Genomic DNA, 24,138 nt, shown 5'->3' on the forward strand with positions numbered 1-24,138 from the left:
CTGGGGAAAATGCAGTGCGTGCAAAAACACACCAGCAGTGAGGCATGGCATGTTGTAAAGATTTGCCACACACAACCCATGGCCAAGCTCACTCCTCTTTCTTTGGAGTCTGAGCAGGCTAACTCCCTCTGGATATAGTCCTCCAGTGCCTGCGTAGATGGGATGGGTCCTAGGATTCTACCTTTAAATATTTTTTATACTGTAGATTAACATGTATGGATAGAATCAGTTGGATTCTGCATTTTGGGTTTCAGATGACATGACAGATATTCCCCACTTTTGTCTATGCACAGTCTAAACTTATACAATGGTCCCAATTTTCCCATTCTGCCCTTTTTACATTAAATTTTAACTGAAATTTCAGCCTAAGATCTCTCTAAACGAGGCAGGCCTCATACATTCCTTCTTGTAGTTTCCCTCTGTCTTCCTCTGATTTTCACAGTTGCAAGGTGCGGGTCCAACCTTTATTTACACCCTGATACCTCTGCCTAAGCCAAAGGAGCTTTTCCACAGACATCCCTGCTCTCTCCTTGACTGCACCTGTGCCTTGCAGACAGGGAAGCAGAGATGGAAAAAGCTCCTTCCCAGTTCCACCATTTTGTCCTCCCTTTTGCATCCCAGCAGCCTGAATGCCCCAGGCTTTTCCCCACCTCTGCAGGACGGAGGTTGGACAGGGATGTGACTGTGTGGGCACAGCTCAAACCTTGCTGCCCTTGTCTGTGCCCACAGCCTGCCTGTGCCTGCAGCCTACCTCAGCCCCGGGCCATGATGGTGGACGGCAGCTACAACGACGGGGACGTGAACGACATGGGGCACTTCATGTCCCACGAGGACGGGGACAAGCAGGACCGCATGATGGTGCAGCTGGCGCTGGGCTCGGAGAGGGGCTCAGCCAGGAGGAAAAACCAGAGATACGTCAGCATGCGCATCGACACCCACGCCATCGACAAGTACTCCAGGATAATATTCCCTGGGGCGTACATTCTATTTAATTTGATATACTGGTCCATTTTTTCATAGAGATTCCTAACTTCTGTAGTCACAGAGTGCTGTGACATTAAATGAAAGTACAGTCTCATAGGCTAACAGAAAGAAAATAGAGATTTGTTTTATTGGGAAGGAAGACTGATTTTTTTTTCCAGGATTTAATTATTTTTTTTTTATTAGAGGCAACTCATCTGTGGAATAAATAATTGTGGAAGTTTCACATGTCAGCAAAATATAGGCTATACAATCTAAAATTTTATACTTATTTAAAGATGTGCTATGTTCCTTCTTGTGCCTCACAGGCCACTGTAAACTATTTTAACAAGTGACTATAATTGCCAGTTGCTTATATATGGTGCATCCTCCATTTTGTGCCCCTGAAATCCTAATTCTCTGAGTACCTGAGTGCATGCATAGATCTGTCAGCTCAGCAGACTGACCACATTCAATACCAATAAATACAAGAATATGCAAATACTTGCATGTTTGCAGGGTGAGATGAGAATTGGTAATTGGTAATTACAAACACAAAATATCCAGTACTGGGAACGACTTTGGCAAGGTTATTGATGGCTACATCTTTCACAGCTTAATGCACGATTCATTAGCAGTACTACACTGACAGGTCCATGTAGCAGTACTTTCAGACTTGTGCTTTGACATAAAAGCATTTAAAACATGGAAATATTTCCAAACTGTCTCGACTAAGTTTTTAAAATATGAGTCGCAATGTACATTTAACAAGGAATGAACAAAGCCAGACTTCCTGTAATGCTGACCAAATCCTCTGGGAAACACTTGGATCTGCCTATTTGGGTCACTGGTACTTTTGCTCTTGGGTTTCCTGGGAATGGGTTTCTCTACAAAATGATGCAGTGAAGACAATCTGTTGTCTATGAAAAAAAACCCAAACCACTTCAGAAGCCTCTTTCCTCTGATATAATTTGGGCACTACCAGCCTGTATAAGCCTGAAAAACTGTTGCAGCCTGCAATGCCAGCAGTACTTGTACTCACTTCCAGGAAAATCTGAGTTCATCTCTTTGTAGTAAAAGCATAATAGAAAGGTGCTCAACAGCTGACAAAGCAGCAGTAAGAACTGTACAAGAGATACCATGCCAAAACCTTTGGAAAGAAGTAAGAAAACTGCTTCCACCATAAGACAGCAGCTCCACTGCAGACACAGGCAGAACAGAATCCGCTTTCATGCAGCATTGCTCCCAGCATCCTGCAACCCACCCTGCCCTCAGAGAAGGCTCAGCACCTTCCAAGGCAGAGCAAGGGGACACAGCTGGAGCTTAAGTCCCAACTCTCCAACACAGTGTCTGCAGAGCAGCCAGTCAGTCTGAATACCCTTCATGGGGAAAAGGAAGAATCTGTAATACAGAAGTGATAAAATAGTTCAGAAAAACAGTGAAAGGAATCAGGGGCCTTTACAACACCAGCAGCACCAAAGGTGTCTCAGAATTGTGATCATTCAGTTGTTCTGCTGCTACATGATACACACCTGTGTTCACAAAGCTACGTGAGGGTTTGCATTCACAGGAATTTAAACACACACACTCTTTTGCACACAATTGCAGAACTCATTACTGCCTGCACAGCAGATACTCTTGTGTTTTGCAGGTGGAGCTGCTCTGAGCATCAGACCAAAGCAGATGTGACTCCAAAAGGAGAGTGAATGTTCTTATGTGACATCTGCCCTGGCCTGCCTGTTCTGTCACTCTACCATCAGGTGTGTGACACAGTCACTGCAGTTGTTTGAACACTGCTGGTTGTTGTTTTTATTTTCTAATAAATAAATGTTATATACTCAGCATTTCTTAAAACTGCTAAAATTGTGACCTGAAGAACTCATCTCACACAGCCTACAGTCCATAGGTAAGGCAGTAAAATCACAAAGCTAAAAATCATTAAAAAACACACCTACTCATAAGATAGTTCTACTACTTATTTCTACAGTTTTTTTTTTTCCACATGCACATATACTATTAAACTTTGTTTTGTCAAGTCCCCCTCATATCATATTATTCTCCTGTAAGTTTTTTCAAGAGGTTATAAAAATGCCTTTTTTTTTTCAAACCTGAAAACACTTTGGTTAAATAAAAATATAAAGGTCACTCTGGTGTAAGCAGACAAAAGGCTGACTTCCAGGTTTGCCCACCCTACCTTATTCCTTATTCTGATGGCACCTTCTCTCACAAATAGCTCCAAGATTTCCTGGGCAAACTTACACAGGAATGTATTTAGATTCTCAGTATTGCAAGTACCCATTTATTTCTACAATTTAAGAATAGCATGAGTGCCAGATTTTATAGTAAGCTCTTCAGCTCCATAAGAAGCTTAATGTTCTGTAGTTTGCTGCAGTACAGTACAGTCCTGTATAGACTCATTAATCTTATACTACATACATTATTTGGCATCTGATCAGTACATTAGAGGAGATTTTGAAGATACAAATGGGAGCTGGACTTTTGAACCCCCTGGCTTTCAGTGGGAAACTAGTTCCTAACTTCCCATGTGATTTTTCAAAATTTCCCTTCCAGCACAACTCCCTAAACTGATTCCCCAACCTCAGTGTTTGGATTTACAGTTAATTTACTTGTGTTTTATTTGGGAAACTCTAGTGCCTTTTCAGTCTTATATAAATGTGTATATACATGTATTCTCTTACTACAGGATATGTCATATACAGTCAGTGTTTGCTATCAGCAACTGTACTCATTATACATATTTACATATGCACTTTTTTTGCTTTTAACCTTTCATTGTATAGGTTTTATATCCAATCATTAACAGTTTGGTCGTTTCCACTTCTGCAATAAATGAGAGGTTTGCTTGCTTTTGTTTGTTTCTAGAAACACTCGAAATCACAATAAAACTTCAAATTTGTACAGCATCGTGTGTTTTCTACCTTCAAAAGCATGAACTCCATGAGTTTATACACAGAGCTCAGGACCTGATCCAGATGAACACCAAGTGCATCCTTAAATCTGGTTATGCTGGTAGGGCTGGGGAGGCCCAGGGTTCCGCAGGCAGGGCTCTGATAAGAAGCCTGCACGCAAACTCTAGAGCGGCATGAAGATGACACTCAGCTTTCCTGTGTGCCTTACAGTCCTTGTTCTTCTTGCTTTGGGTGCCAATCCGCAATTTCTTTGAGATTAACCCAAAGCCTGGCCTGGAATGAAGTTATGTACAGAAGGCAGGTCTGTGTGTATTGTGGATAGACACAGGTTCTGCATGTGAGCACATCTAACTTGGCTCTAGCTTTGAAGGCTGAAACCTTTGGTAACCTTTAAGGATGATGATAATTACTGATAGGGTGAAGCAGCAAGCAGGCAAACTTCAGTCTGCAACTGAGAAGCTGCAGATATCCCATCCCTGGGAGTTTTCAAGGCCAGGCTGGAGTAGGAAAAGAAATTGTATGATTCTAGGACTAGTAAGAAGGCATGAAGAACTACATGGTCTTTTAATCTCCCTTCCAACCCAAATCATTCTCTGTTTCTCCAAAAATCTAGAGCTATCATAAACAACAGCACTGTGTTTTTACACTATCCTCAATCATGTGGACCTCATTAGGACATTCTGCGACAAACCAGAATTAGCTCACACGGGGAGCTGAGAACAGAGGCCAAATGAGGATTCAAGGAGTTGGCAAATGAAGCCAACATCACCAGACCTAGCGTTGGTGATAATCCCACTTCAAACTGGAGGCTAGACCAACTTTAGCCTAACAGAGATCCTTCAGCTCACATTACTTATTCTATCAATTCCAACATGTTTTAAGAGTTAAAACAGCCGTAAGATTATAAAGACTAACATTAAATACTGTATTTGAAAAGAATTAGCCCCCACAAATACAGACCAAAATGGAACATTTAAAACACCCTCAATCTTACATAATCATAAACTATGAGGGAAGAAAAAAAAAAAAAAAAAAATCAAGCATGCTACTCAAAATCAGGCATCATCCCAATCATAAGCAAAGGATGAGAAAATTCAATCACAATTAAATTGCTTTATTAATATCAACTCATCTTTAATCAGTACTTCAATTCCATTTTAATTTCAGCAATGATTACAACAAAATGAAGACATGTTTTTAGTTCAGAGTTTAATTAACTGATCTTGGATATGATGCAGCCAAGTCTGGACAAAGAGAACGGAGAAGGCTTTAATGATTATCAGCTTGTACGAAACACAACACAGCATGTGCTACATGGGATCCAAACACTCCATCTTAAAAACAGCAAAGCAATGAGTTAAGCAGTTCTTGCAGGAGGAAATAAAAAGTCACATGTGCTAAGGAAATCAATGCACAAGCCTGTTAACCTAATAGATCTTAATGAATTACAACTGTGTCCAAGAATTGGCAAGGCAGACTGCAAATTAAAAGTTAAGGACAAAGTTCCTTCAACAAACCTCAAAACAAATTTCAGTCGGATTTAGTATTCAACTCACTATCCCAAACACATCTATAGCTCTGAGTCCCACCTTCCTCTGTTTCACACATCCATCTGTGAAAACCATTTGATAATGAAAGCAAGTATACTGATGTAAAATTATAGTGAATCTAGAAATCAATAAACTAAAAATGCTGAACAGAATTTTAGAGTTTACCATTTAGAGACTGTTAAAAAAAAAATAAACTTCTGGAAGTCAGTTATTCTGACTTCCTGAGGAATACAGCTTGCCTGCCTTCCTTTCTGAAGCTTACAGTAGTACCTGTGCTTAGGAAAACATTAATGAGTAAAGCAGCTTTCTCACTCCATTTGTCCACTGACTTATCTTCTGCGTACTGATGAGATTCTTCAACCAGTGAATTAAAAGACATCCTAAAATGTTTGGGCACACAGAACACCACCTAAATAAAACTACAGTTTTATTAGTGTCTCTGGGAAGCAAAATAAGGATTAAATGAAATAACTACACAACACATATAGAAAGGACTGGCAGACTTAACGGATCTGCTGCTTAGGATATGGGAACACACAGGTTAAAGAAGGCAGTTACTGCACCAGCAGTCCTCACTGCAAGCTCCTCTGAGCCTACTACGGGGCCTTGCACACAACCATTTATTGCTTCATGGCACCACACTTGTAGCTTTGTGACAAAGATTGGTTTAGCTAAATTTATACACCACCTTCAGATCAGTTAAGCAAATGCCACACCTTGTGTGGACACCTGTATTACCTCAGAGCAGAATTTTTCCTGTAGTAGTTTAAATGTATTAATTTAATCAAATAAACATTTAGTTGCTTTCCAATTTTGTGATCCATGACTTCTCCACAACACCTCCAAAATTAATTAGGAGGAAAATCAATGCATTTCAGGACAATCAAGATTTACAGATTGTGTTCCCATACAGTCTTCTGCCATTGCTAGAAGCTACTATTATCAAAACCAGGTATATTTCCAATTATAGCCCCTTCTCTTCAGTAAAACCAGCTCATGTTTTAAGTCTCTGTCTTGTCCCAAGAAAACTGACTGACCAGAAATTTCGTAAAAGCTTCACAGATCAGATTCAGCATATGATCACTGAATGAAAAGTGCTTATTTTTAGAACAGAAAACTGCCATACCTCCTTTATAAGGAATATTACCACAGCACTACACAGAAAATCACTGACAAGGGATCTGAACACTATAATTTATTCAACACTGCAAATTAAAGAGAACATATTTGAGATCGCTGTAGGAAAATTATCCCATAGTGAACACAAACATTGCAGCAAGATGAAATTTCACATTTTTGAAAGCAATAATACTATTTACTTCTCCTAAAGTCCAAATAAATCAAATAATCATTTCTTCAGCTATGTATTTAACCAGCCTCCTGGGATTTAAATACAGCATCTCCATTAAGTCAATCCTACTGAGAATAGTTTAATCAAGTTTAGTGTGATGCACATGCTCCTACACCAACACCAGATTCTTTTTTAGGTTCTACTGGATTTGTTTGCTCCTCTTCTTTCAGTTTCACTTCTCTGAAGTCTCGCCTGACTTCTTCTAACAGACCTGGCTTGAAAATGACATCCAGTGCTGTCATTGCCAAAGCTTTTGCTGTGCGCAAGGCATAGAACTGAGCAGTCTGTGACCCTGCAGGAAAAAAAAGAGGACTTTTAGGTTAGATTACCAATATTAAACCACTTGCTTACTGCATAAGGGATGTTTTATAAACTAAGATCATAAGTTTCAGCTGCAAGACCATTTCCTTAAAAATCTACTCGCATGAAAAAAACCTATTTTCCCATGCCTCAAAACATTTTTTTTTGTTTTGAAAGTACTTTACTTTCTGCTACTGGTATAAACAACTAAGACTGAGAACAGGAAAGCAAGTGTTTACATTATGCTCTTCAGAAAATGCTAGCACTGTTATGTTTCCTAAGTACTATGTTTCACAAGTAAAATTTATCTTTTGGGTCATGTTTAGAAATTCTTCTGAATATGCTGTTACGGATAACCCTTCTAATTTCTTTTGTCTAGATTATGAAATCAGGCTTTTAGTATGAGGAGTGGTTATCCTACCCATGTAGATATAACCTCAAATACAAACCAAGAAATTCTACATTTGTCAGCTTTTTCTGCAACTCTATTAATGTTAATTGTTTCAGGATCCTTATTCAGCTCAGACCACATTATGCTGGACAAAAGCAACCCTGGTTCTATAGGTATTAACATGCAGCCAATTTCAGATCTAGTACTACACTTTTAAATATTTACTACACAGTAGCTCTGAATGTCAGTGAAACATGAGAAAGCCTTAATTCTGGTAATTTGAAATATTTGTAATTTCTAGATCTGCTGTAGTAAGCAGTCAGCAAGCAGACTATATAATGCTTAAGGATTCCAAATATAACCTAATCCAATTCACTTCCACTCACCTGCAGCTTCTGTGTACTGCTCAGTATGATTCAATGCATCAGAGCCAATATAAAAATAAGGATGAATTCCAGGGACCACAAATGTAACATTTCCAAAGTCCGTGGAACCTAGAAGCAGTGAAGAGATTTTCTTAATGAAAAAGTGTTGGGCAGTTTTGAATGCTGTAAGAAAATGCATGAAAGACATTCTCTCCAGCCCATATCGAAAATAGAATATCCTTTGTCCTAAGTACTAAAATACAAACATTTCTAATGAGTCATTATCCATACAAATATCTCCTGTCATCAAGGTGTTTTCCCTAGCTAGCCATCTTCAGGTGCTGCTCTGCAGTGCTCTTCTGAACAATGATCAGTTACTGAACTCAAGGAAGATTTATCAGCATGTTTCTATTCCTTTTACTGCTTTTTATCAAGCATCTCATGATAGTAAGCTGCTAATTCAGAAACAGGAAAGCTGCAAACCTTGGGAGTGTCAGGAATTGCAGCTATTTCCCTGTTAGAGCCCTTTAGAACTAGGCCCAGCAATTCCTGCTTGTCACCAATATGCAAATATTCAGCATTCTTTAGGGGACTAAAGTAGAAACTATTTCTCTTTAAACAAAAACAGATCGAAGATAGCTGTTTCTCCCCCACCTGTTTTGATTATTCTCAATTATGGAAATCTCAATGGCACAAGCACGCTTGAAATAAAATCAGAACTGTACTCCAGACACAATGCCACGACTTTGTGGACAAACATCAGATAGCAATGCTTGCAGATTTTAATGATGATTCTTTCATATCTATCACTCTCAGTATGTTATCTAGCACCTATCTCACAGCCTTTTCTACTGAATGATATCATCCCAAAGTAGAAGATTCTTCATAGTAAATCTACAAAATTCTACAACTACATCCCAAGTCCTTTTGGGGTTTTTTTGGTTTTTTTTACCCAAACAAGTAATCCACTCATTATTTGCTAAATGACATTTCAAAGCTGAAGAAATCAACATTACCAGTTATTGTGAAATCCAGGTACCAGAGGAAACATTGTTTTGCAGCAGGGAAAAACAGGGATGACTCACTAAGATCTCAATTAACTTTTTGGGGGCCAGAGACACAAGAACGTGGTTTTTTAGAGATGGTGTATAAAATTTAATTTTAACACATCAGGTAGCCTCTATATCATGATACTTTATGAAAAGAAGATATTGCTAATGCCTTAAGATTAGTAATTAAATGACTGAAGAATTTTACTTGGAAGCCTAAAGTTATTAAAAGTGAGTTCACAGAGCGTACATTATGAACACAAGAGTTTGCTATTTACTCTGCTTAAGATAATGTAAACAGCAAAGCTTGTTCCAAAACATCTCTTCCCATAAATTCAGGATGCATTTGAAGAAAATCCAACTCTTGGCACCGCAATAAGTTATTTTAATTTCCAATAGTCTGCACTAGTGATTCATTCTTTGGTCAATCTGTACAGATAAACCAGAAGTTCTCCAGCACACTCCAGACTAAACCAAGGGTTCTAGACTGCCTTCCTAAGTCCCAATACACAAACTGCTGCAAAGACTCGGCTGCCCTTTTCCCTACTCCCACTTAGCAAATGAAATATTAAAAATTTCATGCATCACAGCTCTCAGTCATGTCATTCCTCCTAAATTTATATCCATATTCAATGTACTACCAGTTGACATGTCATTTTTGCTGAGCAGAAGAGAATGAAATTGGGTATTTTCTAGTAATATGGAGAGGCAAAGTCCAGGCAACTTTTTAAAAAAACGTGACAGTTAAATTGTCCCCGCTGTCAGACAAAATGTTACACCCTTTATGACAATAACACAGAGGTATGTTTAGAACACCAGGTGCTCCCATAGTTTCCATATAGACATCTGAAACTGTATGCTTGCTAGACACATACAGACTGGAATTCCTTCTGGAAGCATAAGTAATTGCAGTAGTCAATGCAACATTCATAATCCTGTGCTATCTTCAGAGAGATATTGGAGTTCCAGCCTCTCAAAAATATATCCTGAAACACCTTCAAGTCATTGCATATTTAATGGAGTCAATATTACCATGAACAGAGGGGAAAACACAAAAGATTCCAGGAAACATTTATATACAGTCCCGAGCTTCAAAAGCGGAATTTTCAAATAGACTAGACTTTCTATAGATTTTCTTTATCAGTTTTGTGCACAGGAAGCCAATGAACCCCATGAATACTACATTTTGATCAGATTAAGTTATCACAGGCACGGGTGCCTCAACTAAGACACGTTTAACTATACCAGTTGCTTTAGGAGGTTATGGATACCCTGTAGTAAAGCTACCCTACAGCCAGTAGAAGGAGAAACAGGTCCCAGGACCTGGTCCAAGCTATCTCAGTTCTCACATTATGTCACATCCCCCTGGCTGTGTGCCCAGTGAGCAGAGCTGCACGGGGCACACCTGGAGTCTATGACTTGAGGTACTCAAGGAAGCCTTGGTGAGGCTTATCTGCCTAGAGCGATACCTGGGAGCAGAGCGACACTAATACCCATGCAGAGGTGGCAGCGAGTACGCTCAGCTCTTAACGACTGTTCTGCTGCACAGACATGGAGAAGCAACTGAGCTATCTTCCTTCCCTTTCAACAGAAGAAACTGATATCCTAAAAGAAAACATTAAAAACCACATGAAAACTAAACAGAAACAGAGGCCTTGAAAAAGACGACGCAAAATACTCAAACCCCACCCCCCCAGAAAAGGGTAGCATACAAAGTTCAATTCCTATGGCTCTGGAGACTGTGCTTTGTTATCTCTCCTGAATTCCCACTGCAAAAATTCAGAGGAGAAGCTGTGGAAAGAAAATTCAGTAAACCCTACTGCAGTGTGAGATAAAAAAGCAATTGCTCAAGCACATTTTTACATCTGACATGTAGTTCAAGGAGAGGATAGCCATACAGGGAGTTTTGGTTTAAACAAGTTATTGGTTGACATTGAGCATATCATATAACTTACATATGAAAGCCCTATTGCAGCTGGGTGCCTGTGAAAAGTTTACCTCAAGACCTCTGAACAAAAGCAAGATCACAAATATTCATGGTCATCCTTACTACTATGGTTTGGAGGAACCAACTAGCAGAGCTCCAGAAAGCTGCACTACAGTAAACATTTTAAGGTTCCTCAGTTGCTTTCTTTGGCTGAACAAGCAAAGTAGTAAGTCTTATTTGTATTACTTATTTGTATTTGAAGAAAGAAGAAAGAAATCTACCTTAAGTTATATTTTTAGATACTGTCTTAGGTTGCAATGCAAGATGTAACCATAAGTATGTATTCTATCACATTTTGTTAAAACCAAGTGGAGGAGTTCTTTATCTCTTCCATGACCCATCCTTCATAACTCTAGGGGGATATCCTTTGTTAATGGGTCATCTGTTAAAACCAGGCGGAGCAGTGTTCTTTATCTCTTCCATGACCCACCCTTCCTCCAGGGAGGCATCTTCTGTAAATGGGCCATTGAGTCTCACTGCATGATAAAATTACATCATCCCATGCCGAGATGCCACAAGAAGGAAGAGACAAACATTTCCTACCTAGATAAAATCTGAGATTTGGAACATTAGAGCAGCCTTTTTCCACTGGGATCCCAGAGGAAGACCAGGCCCATCTTCATCACCACTGGACCTTCAGAGGAAAACGACACCCTTCTACAAGAGCATTGCTTCAACCAAACCAAATCTGTCACTCCAAGAAGACTGCAGCCACCATTTAATCAGACTGCAACCAACACCCCGACCAAGTGGGTGTCAGGTTTTATTCTGACTCTGTCAGTGTTTTTTTTTTAATTACTGCATTTTTATTTTAATTTTCTTAGTAAAGAACTGTTACTCCTGTTCCTGTATCTTTGCCTGAGAGCCCTGTAATCTCAAAATTATAATAACTTGGAACAAGGGGATTTACATTTTCCATTTCAAGAGAGGCTCCTGCCTTCCTTAGCAGACATCTGTCTTTTCAAACCAAGACAAACACAAGACAATGAACCAGTGTTTAATTTGGAAGGGAAGTAAGAAAGAGAAAAAAAAACCCATTACCATCAGATACTAAGAATATAATTAGATACATCTACCCTATCCACAAAAAAAGTTTGGAGAGCTGTCCCAAAACACCAAATTCGTCCAAACTCCAAAGATAATCTGCATTTAATATAGAGAAAGCAAGTATCACAAACTAATTAAAAAAACTTTTTACTGAGAACAGTGTTTGCTTTTTAAGAGCGAAACCTTTAGTGTGAATGGAGTAAAAATGTTCATAAATACAACTAAGATGAGTAGTGAAGGCTAAAAGTATGAGCAGAAGTTGAGACTTAAACAGAGGTCCTATAGGAAGATTCTGAAAAAAAAAAGAAAAGTGTGAAGGATAACAAGAAATCCCATTTCTGTTATAGCTTGGAAACCAAAAAAGTTAAATCGTTTTAGACACAGTCAAGACCCAAAAGTGAACCTACTTGAAGAGCACCCTTTGGAAAACTTATCTGTTGAACTCATGAACTAAAATCAGAGGCATGTAATTACCTATTAATGAAAAGATTAAATTAAAGTTAGTGAGATACTTAGAGTTCCATTTATAAATCTCCCCAAAAACGCCCTCTAAAATAATTAGATTCTAGTAGATCTGTTTATATGCAAGCTTGGAAAATATCATTGAATAAGGCTCCCAAAAACAAAGTCTCATCCCATTTATAGCAAACCAGGATTCTGTATTTTAAAGCCACAGACTGAGACACAATTCATTACACATCCTCACGTTCTCAGAAACACTGCTCTTAGTTTTCCATCCTTTCCCCAACGAAACTGTTTATTACTTGAAATACTTTCAGGACTATTATCAGGTGTTTGCTGCTTTTCTTACCTGTTCTTAGCTTCTACAACAAACACAGAAACATAGACCAGAGATATAAACCTTCTACAGAGCTTCAGCTTTGCAATTTGGCTCTTTCTTTTGACCAAATTGTGTTTAACTTAGCTCTGTTTTATTTCATACACTTCAAGGCTGATCAACCTAAGCTTAAGTCGCAATGAAAAATGCAGGTGGAGTTACCTGACAAACCATTCAAGATAGCATCTTCTGCTATAAAATCTATTCCAAGCTTCTTTCCATTCTCCTTGTAAATTTTCTGCAGGCTCTTATTTGGAAGCACGTTGTAGTAATCATTTTCACCACCTTTTATTTCCACCTAGACAAAAACCCCAAATTATTGTAAGTTTTTCTCCAGTGTAAGTGCCAGTTCAACGTAAACAATCTGAAGGCCAAAAACGCCCCTACATACCCAGACTTCAAGCCCAAGGCAAAACAGACATAAGTACTAAGTTTCTTTCAAAAATACAACATTCTGCCAAATATTGCCCTCAATCAAAACACAGTTAGTGCTCTGTTCAGTTTGCACTAGACAGCCAAATTCCAAAAGTAAGGATTTCAAAATTTTCTCCAAAAATAGGAAACAAATATATCCTGTAACAGTGTCTAATGATTTCACCTGCAGGTAGTACTAAACTTCACAGAATTAAACACATGTTTTTATTAAACTGTATGTTAACTTTTTTTTTTTAAATGCTTCCAATAACTAGAGTCCCATTCATGAAATGGCTTCACACATGTAAGAAATTTGAAAACAAATGGAAAAAACCTATCAATGGTGAATTTCAAGAGATCTTCATTCTGCATAAAGTGCACTTTCTGAAACTCTTTTCTAGATACAGTGAAGGGGACACTGTGGGAAAACAACATCTAATGCTTCAAACAGACTATTAATGTGACTTGCTAACATTCACATACCCCATACCTATTTGTTTTGATAATCACATACATTCTTTTTACAGTTGAATTAGTCATAAGCTTGTAATTAACAGAGCAAGCAGAACCATCTATCTTAGCAACACAAAAAAAGTATTCTTATTGCTTGAACCAGCCAGATTAGACACACTTCCATTTACTAAAAGCAAAAGAAATGAGAATGCTAATTGAAAAATCACTCAGTTGCTACATGAGCCTGCTGTTTAACGGGGCAATGGACCTAATGACCAGTACAGGGAAAAAAACAGACAGAAGACCCAATACCTGTTTTGCTTGTTTCTACAGGTGAGGTTTGCCATCAAGCCTCCCAGGTCTCTGAGCCTAGCAGCACTATCTGTAGGATAGAAGCATCACCCACAGCAAAACAAAAATAAATTACAGGGCACTTAAAGAAATTGAATGTACATTGGAGCAGGCAGGATGCATCCAAGGATGCAGAGTAAGAGAAGCAGAAATGCAGTCTGGGGGCTATCATTTTTTAAGTGTCACTGAAACAGAGGGATGTTCCAGCTCACTGAACAAGAGCTAAAGGTCACATTCTCTTGAAGAGTCAAGAGGAGGTCCTTGAAAACTACACACTTCCTCAGACCATCCTATCACAAATTCCCAGATGGATTACAGAGCAAATAAATCCTCCTAGGACTCATGTCCAGGTTCATGAATCACAAGGCGATTGTGAACATCCAGCACACAAGATGGAACTCATTTAAGGGCAGATAGTGCATGACCAAGCCTAGCTTTGCATGACAACATGTCCAGCTCAGATGACACAAGACATGTAAGCTCCAAGTGTTTTATAATCAGTGGCACATAATACCACATTGCTGCCTGTTACTTGTAGCGCTCATCTGCAACTGAGACTGGTGCCATTAGTGTTTCCATGGTTTTGTTACTGATGTAGACAACCCCTGTGAGACCACATCTGGTGCTGTGTTTGTTTGGTTTCTCATCAAATCAAGACTGGAGCTAGGCCAGGGGAAGGCCACCAAGATGATTAGGTGGAGAACACGATGTACAGGGACAGGCTGAAAGAACTTGATCTGCTGAGCCTTCACAGAGCAGAAGGTTAGTGGGGTATCTCACTGCTGTCTAGAGTTACCAGATGGGAAGGCTACAGAGAAAGCAGAACCAGACTTCTCAGATATCAAAGTGATGCAACAAGAAGTAACAAAGGAAGTTCCCATTGGATACAACAGAATCACAGAGGGTTGATGTGAGAAAGTACCTACGGAGGTCATCTTGTCCAGTCACAGTCACCTAGAGCTGGTCGCCCAGAACCACATTGAGGCATCTTTTGAATATCTCCAAATATGGAAACTGCAATATCTGCAGGAAACCTGTTCCAGTGCTCAAGTCATTGCAGTAGCAACACTAGGAAAACCCTTGCACACCATGAAATGGGTAGAGCACTTGCTGAGAGGCGGTAATTTCATCCTTGGAAATACTCAAAAGTCCACATGGCACTCAGCAACCTGCTCTAAATGGTCCTGTTCTGAACAGAGAATTAGACCAGATGACCTCCAGAGGTCTCTCCCAACACAGATTCTTCTAGGATTCTGTGGCATGCTATTTATAAACCAAAGCTTTCTTTCAGGACACAAAGCAACAGAACAGCAGAAAGTGTAACAATAATTTAGATCGACTTTGGCTAAACACTATGCAGACAAAGTAAACTTCGATTTCCTGTTCTGCATAACAGAAACACATGACAATGAATATATTCTTACCTTACATCCTGTGGCCACTGCTGCAGATTTGAAGCAGTTTTCAACCTTCTCTGTCAGAACAGAAAGCTCCTTCCTTGAAGGAGCACGCAAGTAAAATTCTAGTTCAGTGTAAGAAGGAATGATGTTAGGTTTCACACCACCATTTTTTATTACACCTGCAGAAAGGGAAAAGTGTTGTCAGTGTTACACGCAATTGCTTGATCTTCAGCCCTGTCATGAAGTTCCTGGGTCAAGAACTATAAATATATAAACAAAAACAACAAAACATCATCTGAGCATGAAATACAAAGAATGTAAAAAAATGCAGTATGTGGACAAAGTTTCTTCATCATGTCAGATTATGTGGAACATGTACATGTCCTTCAGCATAATTTCACAGCATTCTTTGGTTAGACATCTGTTTTACATTCCAGAGTCAAGCCAAGCTAGCATTTCTAACTAATCCCCTAAAATTCAATGCATTGGAGTCATAAAGCAATCTGTCTGCCAACAAGAAAAAAAATTACTGTAAGGGCCAACTTGGTTTCCAACTTTTAAATGTTTCCTCAATTATAATGTTTCCAACTTACTTTGTGAGCTTGAAGAAAAAATGAGTAAGCTGCATTTCTCAGCAATACTGGAATAACGTGTATTGCAGTGCACAGAAAGTTCATTTAGATTGCTCATATTAATTTTTCAGAAATACTGGAATCTATAATACATTTAGCTTTTTAGTCACAAGTGCAGTTTGAGTTGAAAGTGCTCCCTCGAGGAAATGTGTGACTAACTACATCTTTTACCATTATGGCATCAAAGGCATTACCATAAAAGACACTAATATTTAGATATTTTGGTTAGAACACATTGTAGGTCCCAGTTCCACATTAGATGTCATTGCACTAACAGCTAGCTGCTTCCAACAAGGTGTTTCCCTGGCCTTCTACCCCCAATTTCTTGTATGTGGAATTAGATTTGTTTTCTGTAGAATCTGAGAAACTTCTACCTTAAATGGAAATATTGTAGAAGTTACTGATGTGTGTCTCAGTCTCAGGCCTGAAGAGACAGCACTAATTTGTTGCAACAGGCAAAAAACCATATCTTTAGTGCAGAAAACCCATTAAGATTATGAATTTCACCTCTATTCTCAAATAGTCATAATAAAAAACAGTGTTGAATTAATCCAGTATCAGTATTTGTCCATAACAACACACACAGTTCAGATGAGAGGGACAGACATCACAGGAAAGGAAGCAGCAAGTATTCACGCAAATTTGCACGACACATACCCATAACAAGCTTTCTCAGAACAAGCAGCTTAATGAGTAAACAGCTTTCACTTGTCTTGTCCAGCACAATTGTAAATGGAACTGGATAGAGCCCAAGTAGGTTTACAGTTATATTTCAATATAACTGCAGTATGGACTGCACAGTAGACCTGAATTATAGGCAGGCTGCCTGCACACTACTAGTAGCACCCAATTTGCCTTTCTGGATGGAAAGATTTTTTTACAACCTGTTTAATCCAACTTCTTGTCAGAAAAAAAAACCCCTACATTTCTGTTTTTAAGGGGGCAACATATACACCATTCATAAGCTGGGAAGAAAGATAACACTAAAATCTCAGATGAACTCAAGACAACAGTATTTCAGTACATGAAACATTGGTTAGGAATTCTAGACTTCAAGCAATGGAAATTATTTCAGCTTTTATTAGTGGGTTAACACTATTATTTTTAGGATCACTTAATTCTGATTATACTGAAAGCCTACACAAAGTTGTAAAGAAAGCATTCCTAAAATTCAATCTCACTCTGGCTACTTGCCCTTTTCCAGAAGTAATTGAAATATTTCCACTTTGAAGAAACAGGTTTATGACAGCAGTTTTATCAAAACAGTAATTTCAGTTTTGTTGCTGTTCAGGAAGCATTACCTTTAGAAGGTTCGTTTAGCTACTTATATTTTACACTAACATTACCCATATTGCCTTTAGAAACGACAAAAAAAGCAGTATTTAGGGATTTAGGCTTAGACTCAACAGAAGACTTAGGCATCTTCAGCCTTAAACCTGCAACACATGGGTTGCAGACACCAAAACTCTTAATTATGTGCCTTGTTTTCTACACAGAAATAGAACAGAGGGGCTGTGCCTGCTAGCTGAAATTCATTTGGGCATGCTGCACAGCAAAACTGCAAACAGCTTTATCTAGAGTCAAAATTATTAGGACTCCATCCAGATATCCTGGAGAGAAATGCATGTTTGTATTATATACAGCATAAGCAGCCAAGACACTTAATGATCAGCTCGAAACTTCTGAAAGGATTTTTAGCTCATAACAAATATTCCAAATAAACAGCTCTACATTCAAAAGTCCTGTAGAATTGGCAAAGTTTCTTAACTTCAACCTGGAAAAAGTTGTGTTAATTGCAATAAGGAACCCTGGGTTTATAGCCAAAGGGCAGCTTCACCCCACCCTTTGAACCTTTATCACTTTACAGGTAGAAATGCATGATGTTGAAGGAGGACAATTCAAGCTTAATGGTTAACTTCTTACTGCAAAATGGCCTTTCTAATCTAAAACCTACTAGATATTAAATATTACAATCCAGTGAACATCTAGTTGATTGGGCTACTAACCAGGAAAATAATCTTTTGCCATCACTTGTTTTTTGTACTTCACCAAATAAATTTCATCCCGGACCACTAGACCCTTCCAATAAATGTCATCTAATTAATAGAATATCTACTAAAAAAGTGATGCAGTAAGTAAATGCTTCGAAAAAGTGAAGTATTAAACTTACACCTTTGCAAATCCACATATATTGAATTCAAGGCCATGTACCAAAATAAACTTTGCACTTTTTTCTCTTTTTCTGAACTGCAACTTCAAGACTTAAAACTGGTCTAGCCTTTATTGGGGCATCAATGTCCCCTTTCAAATCTCACTTCTCACCCTATTTTGAGCAGTTAGTTCTCCAAGTTCTCAACTGACATGATTTTAAAGATTGCAGACACACCATTGAAATGAAATGGTGCTATTTCATAATATTTTAAGTGACTATACTAATTTAGTGCTTTAGTGCAACACTTAGGAATGTGTGATATTCTATGTTAGTACTTCAACAGCCTAAACTCTTACTTGCTGGACATTAGGTTTAATGAAGATCTCACCATGAACTCTCCAGGTCGGTTTCATTTGCTGTCTTAAAACAGACAGATTGTTGTACGCAAGAACAGCAGCATCTAATGCATTAACTCCTTCCCAAGGATAAGCAGCAGCATGAGAAGCTTTTCCATAGTATTTCACAGTCACACTAGGAAATAAAAGGCATTGCTTATTTGTTTCTCATTCACTGAAAAAAAATCTTTGAAATGAAAAAGGTCCTTTTGTTCCCACAAATACATGTTATTGAAATTTTCTGCAGCATAACACCAAATAATTTACCTGGCATTAGACTATTGCACAGTTAAACTATCTTTGAGAGCGATAAACACTGAAAGATTTCTAGAAAACCAATAGAATGGAATGATACCGAGAGCCAGTCAGGCAAGAGAGTTACTGGTAACATACCATTATATAGCCTTTTCCTGAAGAGTACATGTTTCACACATTAATTAAATTTCTCCACCGCTTTTTTTATACTGCCTGACTTTTCTGAGACTTAAAGTTACTAACACTCTTCTCAGAGGATAACAAATATTTCTCTCTGATGCAAAATTAGAAGTTCAGTGTCCTAATTCTTGTCAAATAAAATGTGTACAGTATGTAAGATAGCAAAAGCACACAAGATCACATATAACCCGTGTCTAAATAACAAAAGTCAAGTTTTACAAGTATGGAAAAGCACAGCCTACTGTAAAGTACAAATTATTATGCTACAGCAAGGATGTTCTCTCCTTGCACCCTTCAAAGAACGTGGTAGAAAGGCTTGCAACAAGGAGGAAATCTAATGCTAAGGCTATCCTCCAACTTCACAGAAGTCATAAAATATTGCACCTTAACATGTCCAGTAAAAATTCATGCTTTGCTTCATCTGAGGGCCATTAATATTAGGTTTGTAAAATAACTTAGTATTTCAGACTATATGAGAGAACTCTTTACACAAGAGGAAAATCTTAAATACTAACATCTACATATAAGGTCTGACTATTTATAAAATACACAAAACTTAATCTGTTTGTACTCCATACCCACTCCTTTACAGAAAAAACTCAATCTTAAGCACTCCTCCCACCCCAAGACACACCACCTGTCTCCTATCCAGCCATGACCAAACGTCCCTCTGTCTTGCACAAATGCCAACTTAACCAGCTATCCTGAAGTGACCCCTTGTGCTCAGAAGCATGCCACAGCTGCAAGTTAACGCCAGCACTTGAATTCTGGATGGCAAAGAGGGAAACAATGCAGTGTACTGTTGCAACAGGAAACATCTCTTACTACTGCTGCAATCCAAATTAAGCACGCCTTTTTCTATCCCCACTAACCTTCCAAGGCAATCATAGAACCCATTCTCTAGACTATGAGTTTTATTCAAAATTTATTATCATTAAGAAATGTCAAAAACTTGTCAATTAATATCCCAAGTATTAGACTGCAACCGACCCTTACAAACGCCTCAAATCAACTCACAAAGATTCCTGGACATTCTCAAAAAAATAGAAAGAAGTTGAAGTACAGCAAAAAGTCATGCTGCAGTATTATTTTCCACAAGAAACATGTGTTTCTTATTAAAAAAAATGTTCTTTCAGCATTCCTTTGCTTGTACTACTTTTGCTACAAACATGTCACAGGCGCTCAGAAAAACCCAACAGATTTTGCAGAATAATAACACCCTAAGCCAGTTTAAGAATACCAGCAGAAGAATGTGGATCCTATTTGACCAACAATAAATAAGCTGATTAAGTGAAGGGTGAGTGAATAAGAATCAGCAAACTTTGGCATGTATTCACCAGTTATCCCAAAACGTTAATCTTACTTCAGGCACAACACAGCTTTCAGAATTGCAGTTATATGTGCAGCAGACACAGCAATACTAGCAACTTAGTGATCACCAATCCTTAAATTCCCTGCAAACAACCAAAGATCAATTACGAATTGGAAAAACTGTCTTCCTACCTTTGAAACCTCCTAATTACATAAAACATGACAAACTCAGTATTTCAAACTTTTGGAGGTAATAAGTTGTTTCACTCAGCATTTCAACTCCATCCCTCCTCCACGTTCAAAGGTTTAAAGGCTATCTAGGATTGGCATCCTACCAACTCTGTCTGGCTTACCATGAAACTTGGCAGTAACAGAAGCAAATTATCCGCTGAAAACAGCCTTGGTAAAAGCAAAGTGGTCAGTAAAATCAAGCATACCAGAGCTGGACAATAGCACAGCCAAGCTGAAAACTGTTCCCAGAACGTCAAGGATTGGAAAATTAGTTATTTAAATAATTCAAAATTTAGTCTGAGACAGTCAAAAGCAATCCTTGATAAAACTGTTGCACTGGACGGAGTTTACTAGTGGGGTCTCTGCAAGGTAAGACCCTGGGATCAGGAATCACATAACACAATAGAATGTGACTTAAAATGTAGGAACAAAACCTGCTGGAACACTGTGGAAACAGACATTTATAACGCCATAGGAAGAACAGCATGGCCTGGCAGAGCAAGAAAAGAATGAAGCTCCAAAATATTTTATAAAAAGCATGTAAAGATCAAGCATTTGCCTAAAAGTTAATTCCTTGAAAATGACTGAAGCAGTCCCAAACAGGCCAGCTGTCTCCAAAACTGTAAGGAAACACTATGGTCCCTGCGGCAGCTGAGTAAGATCTAAGGCAATTGCACCTCATGTACTGTGTACAATTCTGGGGATGCACATCCAGCAAGCTGTACTTTAAGACAAGTCAAATGACTCGAAACACAAGTGAGCCAGTGCTTCCTCTGAACATAAGGGCTAATCACAAGAAGACAAGGTGCAATTTTCAAAGACTTATATAGCTGATAAAAAGAAGGCAGGTGTGTACGGGTACTGTCCATCCTTATACTGGGGGCAAACGTGAAGGAAAGCCAGGTACTACTTTGGATCAAAACCAAAAAGTTGATGTGAGAGTTAACACACACAACACGGCCATGACTAAATTTAGTGTGGAAGTTACTACAGATCCAAACTTCAGTCAGGCTTAGCTGGCCAGTTCTTTTCAAAAGGAGGAAGGTAAAACCTAAACATCTTCCAAATGGATTAAAATGCATAGACGACCACATGACTGGCATCCAGGAAAGCACAGAACTACAACTCTGCAGTTGCATCTTTAAATTCTACTTCAACAGATGGCATAATCACATGAATGTTTAAAAGAAACGCCTAGAAACATCAGAACAAAAAATGGATTTTTGGGATACGTGGAAGATTATCTCAGATCAGCCAGGGATTTGAGCACTAGGCTGAACACAGCCCTATGGAAGAAGGGCTCACAGTGCCGTTCCCTAACACTAACCCGGCTCCTTAGCTGAGTGCAAACACCTTTACCTGAAGGGCGAGGCTCCAGGTTCAGCCACTGCTAAAGCAGGTTCCCTTCTCAGGAAGGGGACAAAAGGCTAATAACAAACCATCTCTTTCCACCTGAACCCACCCACTCACTCATGCTCGGCCACGTCGGGCAGGTAAGCAGCGTTTTCTTGCGAGGGGTGCGCCATGAAAACCACATCCAGGCCATCGAACGCCCCAGCCTTGATCAGGTCTATTTTGCCTCCTCCTTGCTCCTCCGCGGGCGTCCCCAGCACCGTGATCTGCAGCACAAACGCACAGAGAGAGTCAGGGGCTGTCAGGGAGCGCTCAGCACCGCTCCCCCGGAGGGCTCCCACCTGCACGGCCACGGGCTCCGCCAGGCTCTCCAGGGCGGCCTTCAGCGCCAGCGCGGCGGCGGCTCCCACCTCGGCGATGAGGTTGTGGCCGCAGGCGTGACCGAGCCCGGGCAGCGCGTCGTACTCGCAGAGGAAGGCGAGGCGGAGCGGGTCCTGCGGGGCCGCCGTGCCCCAGTCGGCGCGGAAGGCTGTGCCCAGCTTGTAGCGCGGCTGCACGGCCCAGGCGGCGCCGGGCAGGTCCCCGCCGGAGAAGAAGCGGGTCAGGGCGTCGTGCGCCTGGTGCTCCGCGTACGCCAGCTCGGGACGGCTCCAGATGTCGCGGCTCAGCGCGCCCAGACGCGCAGCGTTCAGATCCACGCTCTCGCACGCCCGCTGCTTCAGCGCCTCCAGTGCGGCGGCAGGGCCGCTCTCCGGCGGCTCCTGCGGCTTCATGAGGCCTCGGGAGAGTCGATACCCAGCGGATCCGAACCTGCCGCCCGCACCTGCCCTCCGGCGCGACACCTGCCCCGCCGTCCCCTTTTATTGCCTCTGTCACGTCGCGGGGAACGCTGGGAAATGTAGTTCGTAATCACGGCCTGGCCTACAGGCGGCGCCCAGCCGGAACTCCCCGCCCCAGCGTGCCTAGCGCGGCGCCCCCGGCCGGCCAGCGGAGTGTCGCGGGCCCGCTGGGATCTCTCCGGGATCGTGGGGAGAAGGGGAAATCAAGAGTTTTACAAGTGTGGAAAAGCACAGCCTACTGTAAGGTAGAGAACTCGCGAGCTGAGATAAAGGCAGTTCCGTAGGGAAAGCAGAAGCCGGACACAAAGCAAAGCAAGGGATGAATTCCCTGCTTCCCATGGGCAGGCGGGTGTTCAGCCATCCCCAGGACAGCAGGGCCCCACAGCTGGCGGTGATTGGGGCAGACAAACACCATCACTGCAAACGTCCTCCCCTTCCTCCTCCTTCCACTGCCTTATAAACTGAGCATCATGTTCCATGGTCTGGAATGTCCCTTAGGTCACTTTGGGTCACCTGTCCCTGCTGTGTCTCCTCCCAGCCTCCCCACCAGCCTGGCAGAACAAAAATCAGGAAAGGCCTTGGCTCTGTGTGAGCCCTGCTCAGCAGTGACAGAAACATCTCTATATCATCAGCCCTGTGTTCAGCACAAATCCAAAACACAGCCCCGTACCAGCCACTGTGAAGAAAATGTAACTCCACACCAGCCAAAACCAGCAAAAGATAATATCTTTTATTGGAAAGATAAATTGCGTGTTGGAAGAATTGCCTTGTTAAACTTAAGGGCTTGGTGTGCTTCAGTGATCTCAGACCTCCTGCTGGGGAGAGGGTGATGGTAAAAAAGCTTAGGAAGAATAATGTCCCACTGATAGCGGGTAAAAAGAATGCAGAATTTACAGGCTACAAGGACATTTGGCAGAACTCCCACAATAAGCAGGAAACTAACAAAGCCAATTCAGCAACTGTGCTGAAATCAGCTCCAACTGGGTGAAATGTCATTCTGGCAGAGGGGGACAGTAACCACCAACTCATGGCCCCCTTACTCAAAACAAGGCAAAGACTGAGTACATGGACTAATTAGCACAAGAAGAGAGGGACTCGCTCAACCAGTGAAAAATAGAACATTAATAGGAGAACTTGTAGCCAAGGAACAATCAGGCCTTTGCTAATATGTGTAAGCAGTGAAGAGTTTTAATAGTGGATTTGCCACCCAGCACCGCTTTTCTGAGCAGAACTTTAATAAACCAAATACCTGACTCTGAGTGTGGATTGGCCTCTTGCACACTGGGTGAAAGAACCTAATTTGGCACAACATGCTGATGCCTTGTTACATGCATGGGTTACCATCACAACACCCAGAGACTGCATTAAAGTGCAAGGTGTCCTGTGGCTCTTCTGGGCTTGGCA

At 40.4% G+C, this 24,138-nt stretch overlaps 2 protein-coding genes across 3 annotated transcripts in view; one reads left to right on the forward strand and one right to left on the reverse strand.

Annotated features, from left to right (window-relative positions):
- Positions 1 to 3,884, forward strand: part of LOC116994491 (gamma-aminobutyric acid receptor subunit rho-1) — a 30,885-nt gene extending 27,001 nt beyond the window's left edge. The window contains exon 11 of the mRNA XM_033056236.2: positions 730 to 3,884. Coding sequence (XP_032912127.1) covers positions 730 to 1,020 — 291 coding nt within the window. The 3' untranslated portion in view covers positions 1,021 to 3,884. The remainder of the gene's footprint in view (positions 1 to 729) is intronic.
- Positions 3,885 to 4,988: 1,104 nt separating this feature from the next.
- On the reverse strand, positions 4,989 to 22,765 carry PM20D2 (peptidase M20 domain containing 2). 2 transcript variants are annotated; one of them, XM_033055043.2, is made up of 7 exons: positions 22,237 to 22,760; positions 22,013 to 22,161; positions 18,559 to 18,701; positions 15,411 to 15,565; positions 12,931 to 13,066; positions 7,869 to 7,976; positions 4,989 to 7,083 (listed from the first exon to the last, which is right to left on the reverse strand). In XM_033055043.2, the coding sequence occupies exons 1-7, from the start codon at positions 22,666 to 22,668 to the stop codon at positions 6,881 to 6,883; spliced, it is 1,326 nt and encodes a 441-aa protein (XP_032910934.1). In that variant the 5' UTR covers positions 22,669 to 22,760; the 3' UTR covers positions 4,989 to 6,880. The 2 variants fall into 2 exon arrangements, 1 of the variants encoding a protein (XP_032910934.1); XR_004417389.2 differs by lacking the exon at positions 4,989 to 7,083 and adding an exon at positions 10,366 to 10,501 and having other exon boundaries at positions 7,893 to 7,976; positions 22,237 to 22,765.
- Between the last annotated feature and the right edge of the window lie 1,373 nt (positions 22,766 to 24,138).

The sequence above is a fragment of the Catharus ustulatus genome, chromosome 3, assembly GCF_009819885.2.
Source record: "Catharus ustulatus isolate bCatUst1 chromosome 3, bCatUst1.pri.v2, whole genome shotgun sequence".
NCBI lineage: Eukaryota > Metazoa > Chordata > Aves > Passeriformes > Turdidae > Catharus > Catharus ustulatus.

Coding starts and splice junctions, on each gene's coding strand:
- PM20D2 (XM_033055043.2), bottom strand. CDS start 22,668: ATGAAGCCGCAGGAGCCGCCGGAGAGCGGCCCTGCCGCCGCACTGGAG. Junction 15,566..18,558: donor ACCGACCTGGAGAGTTCATG/GTGAGATCTTCA, acceptor CCCTTTCTGCAG/GTGTAATAAAAAATGGTGGT. Junction 13,067..15,410: donor CAGTGGCCACAGGATGTAAG/GTAAGAATATAT, acceptor GTTTTTGTCTAG/GTGGAAATAAAAGGTGGTGA.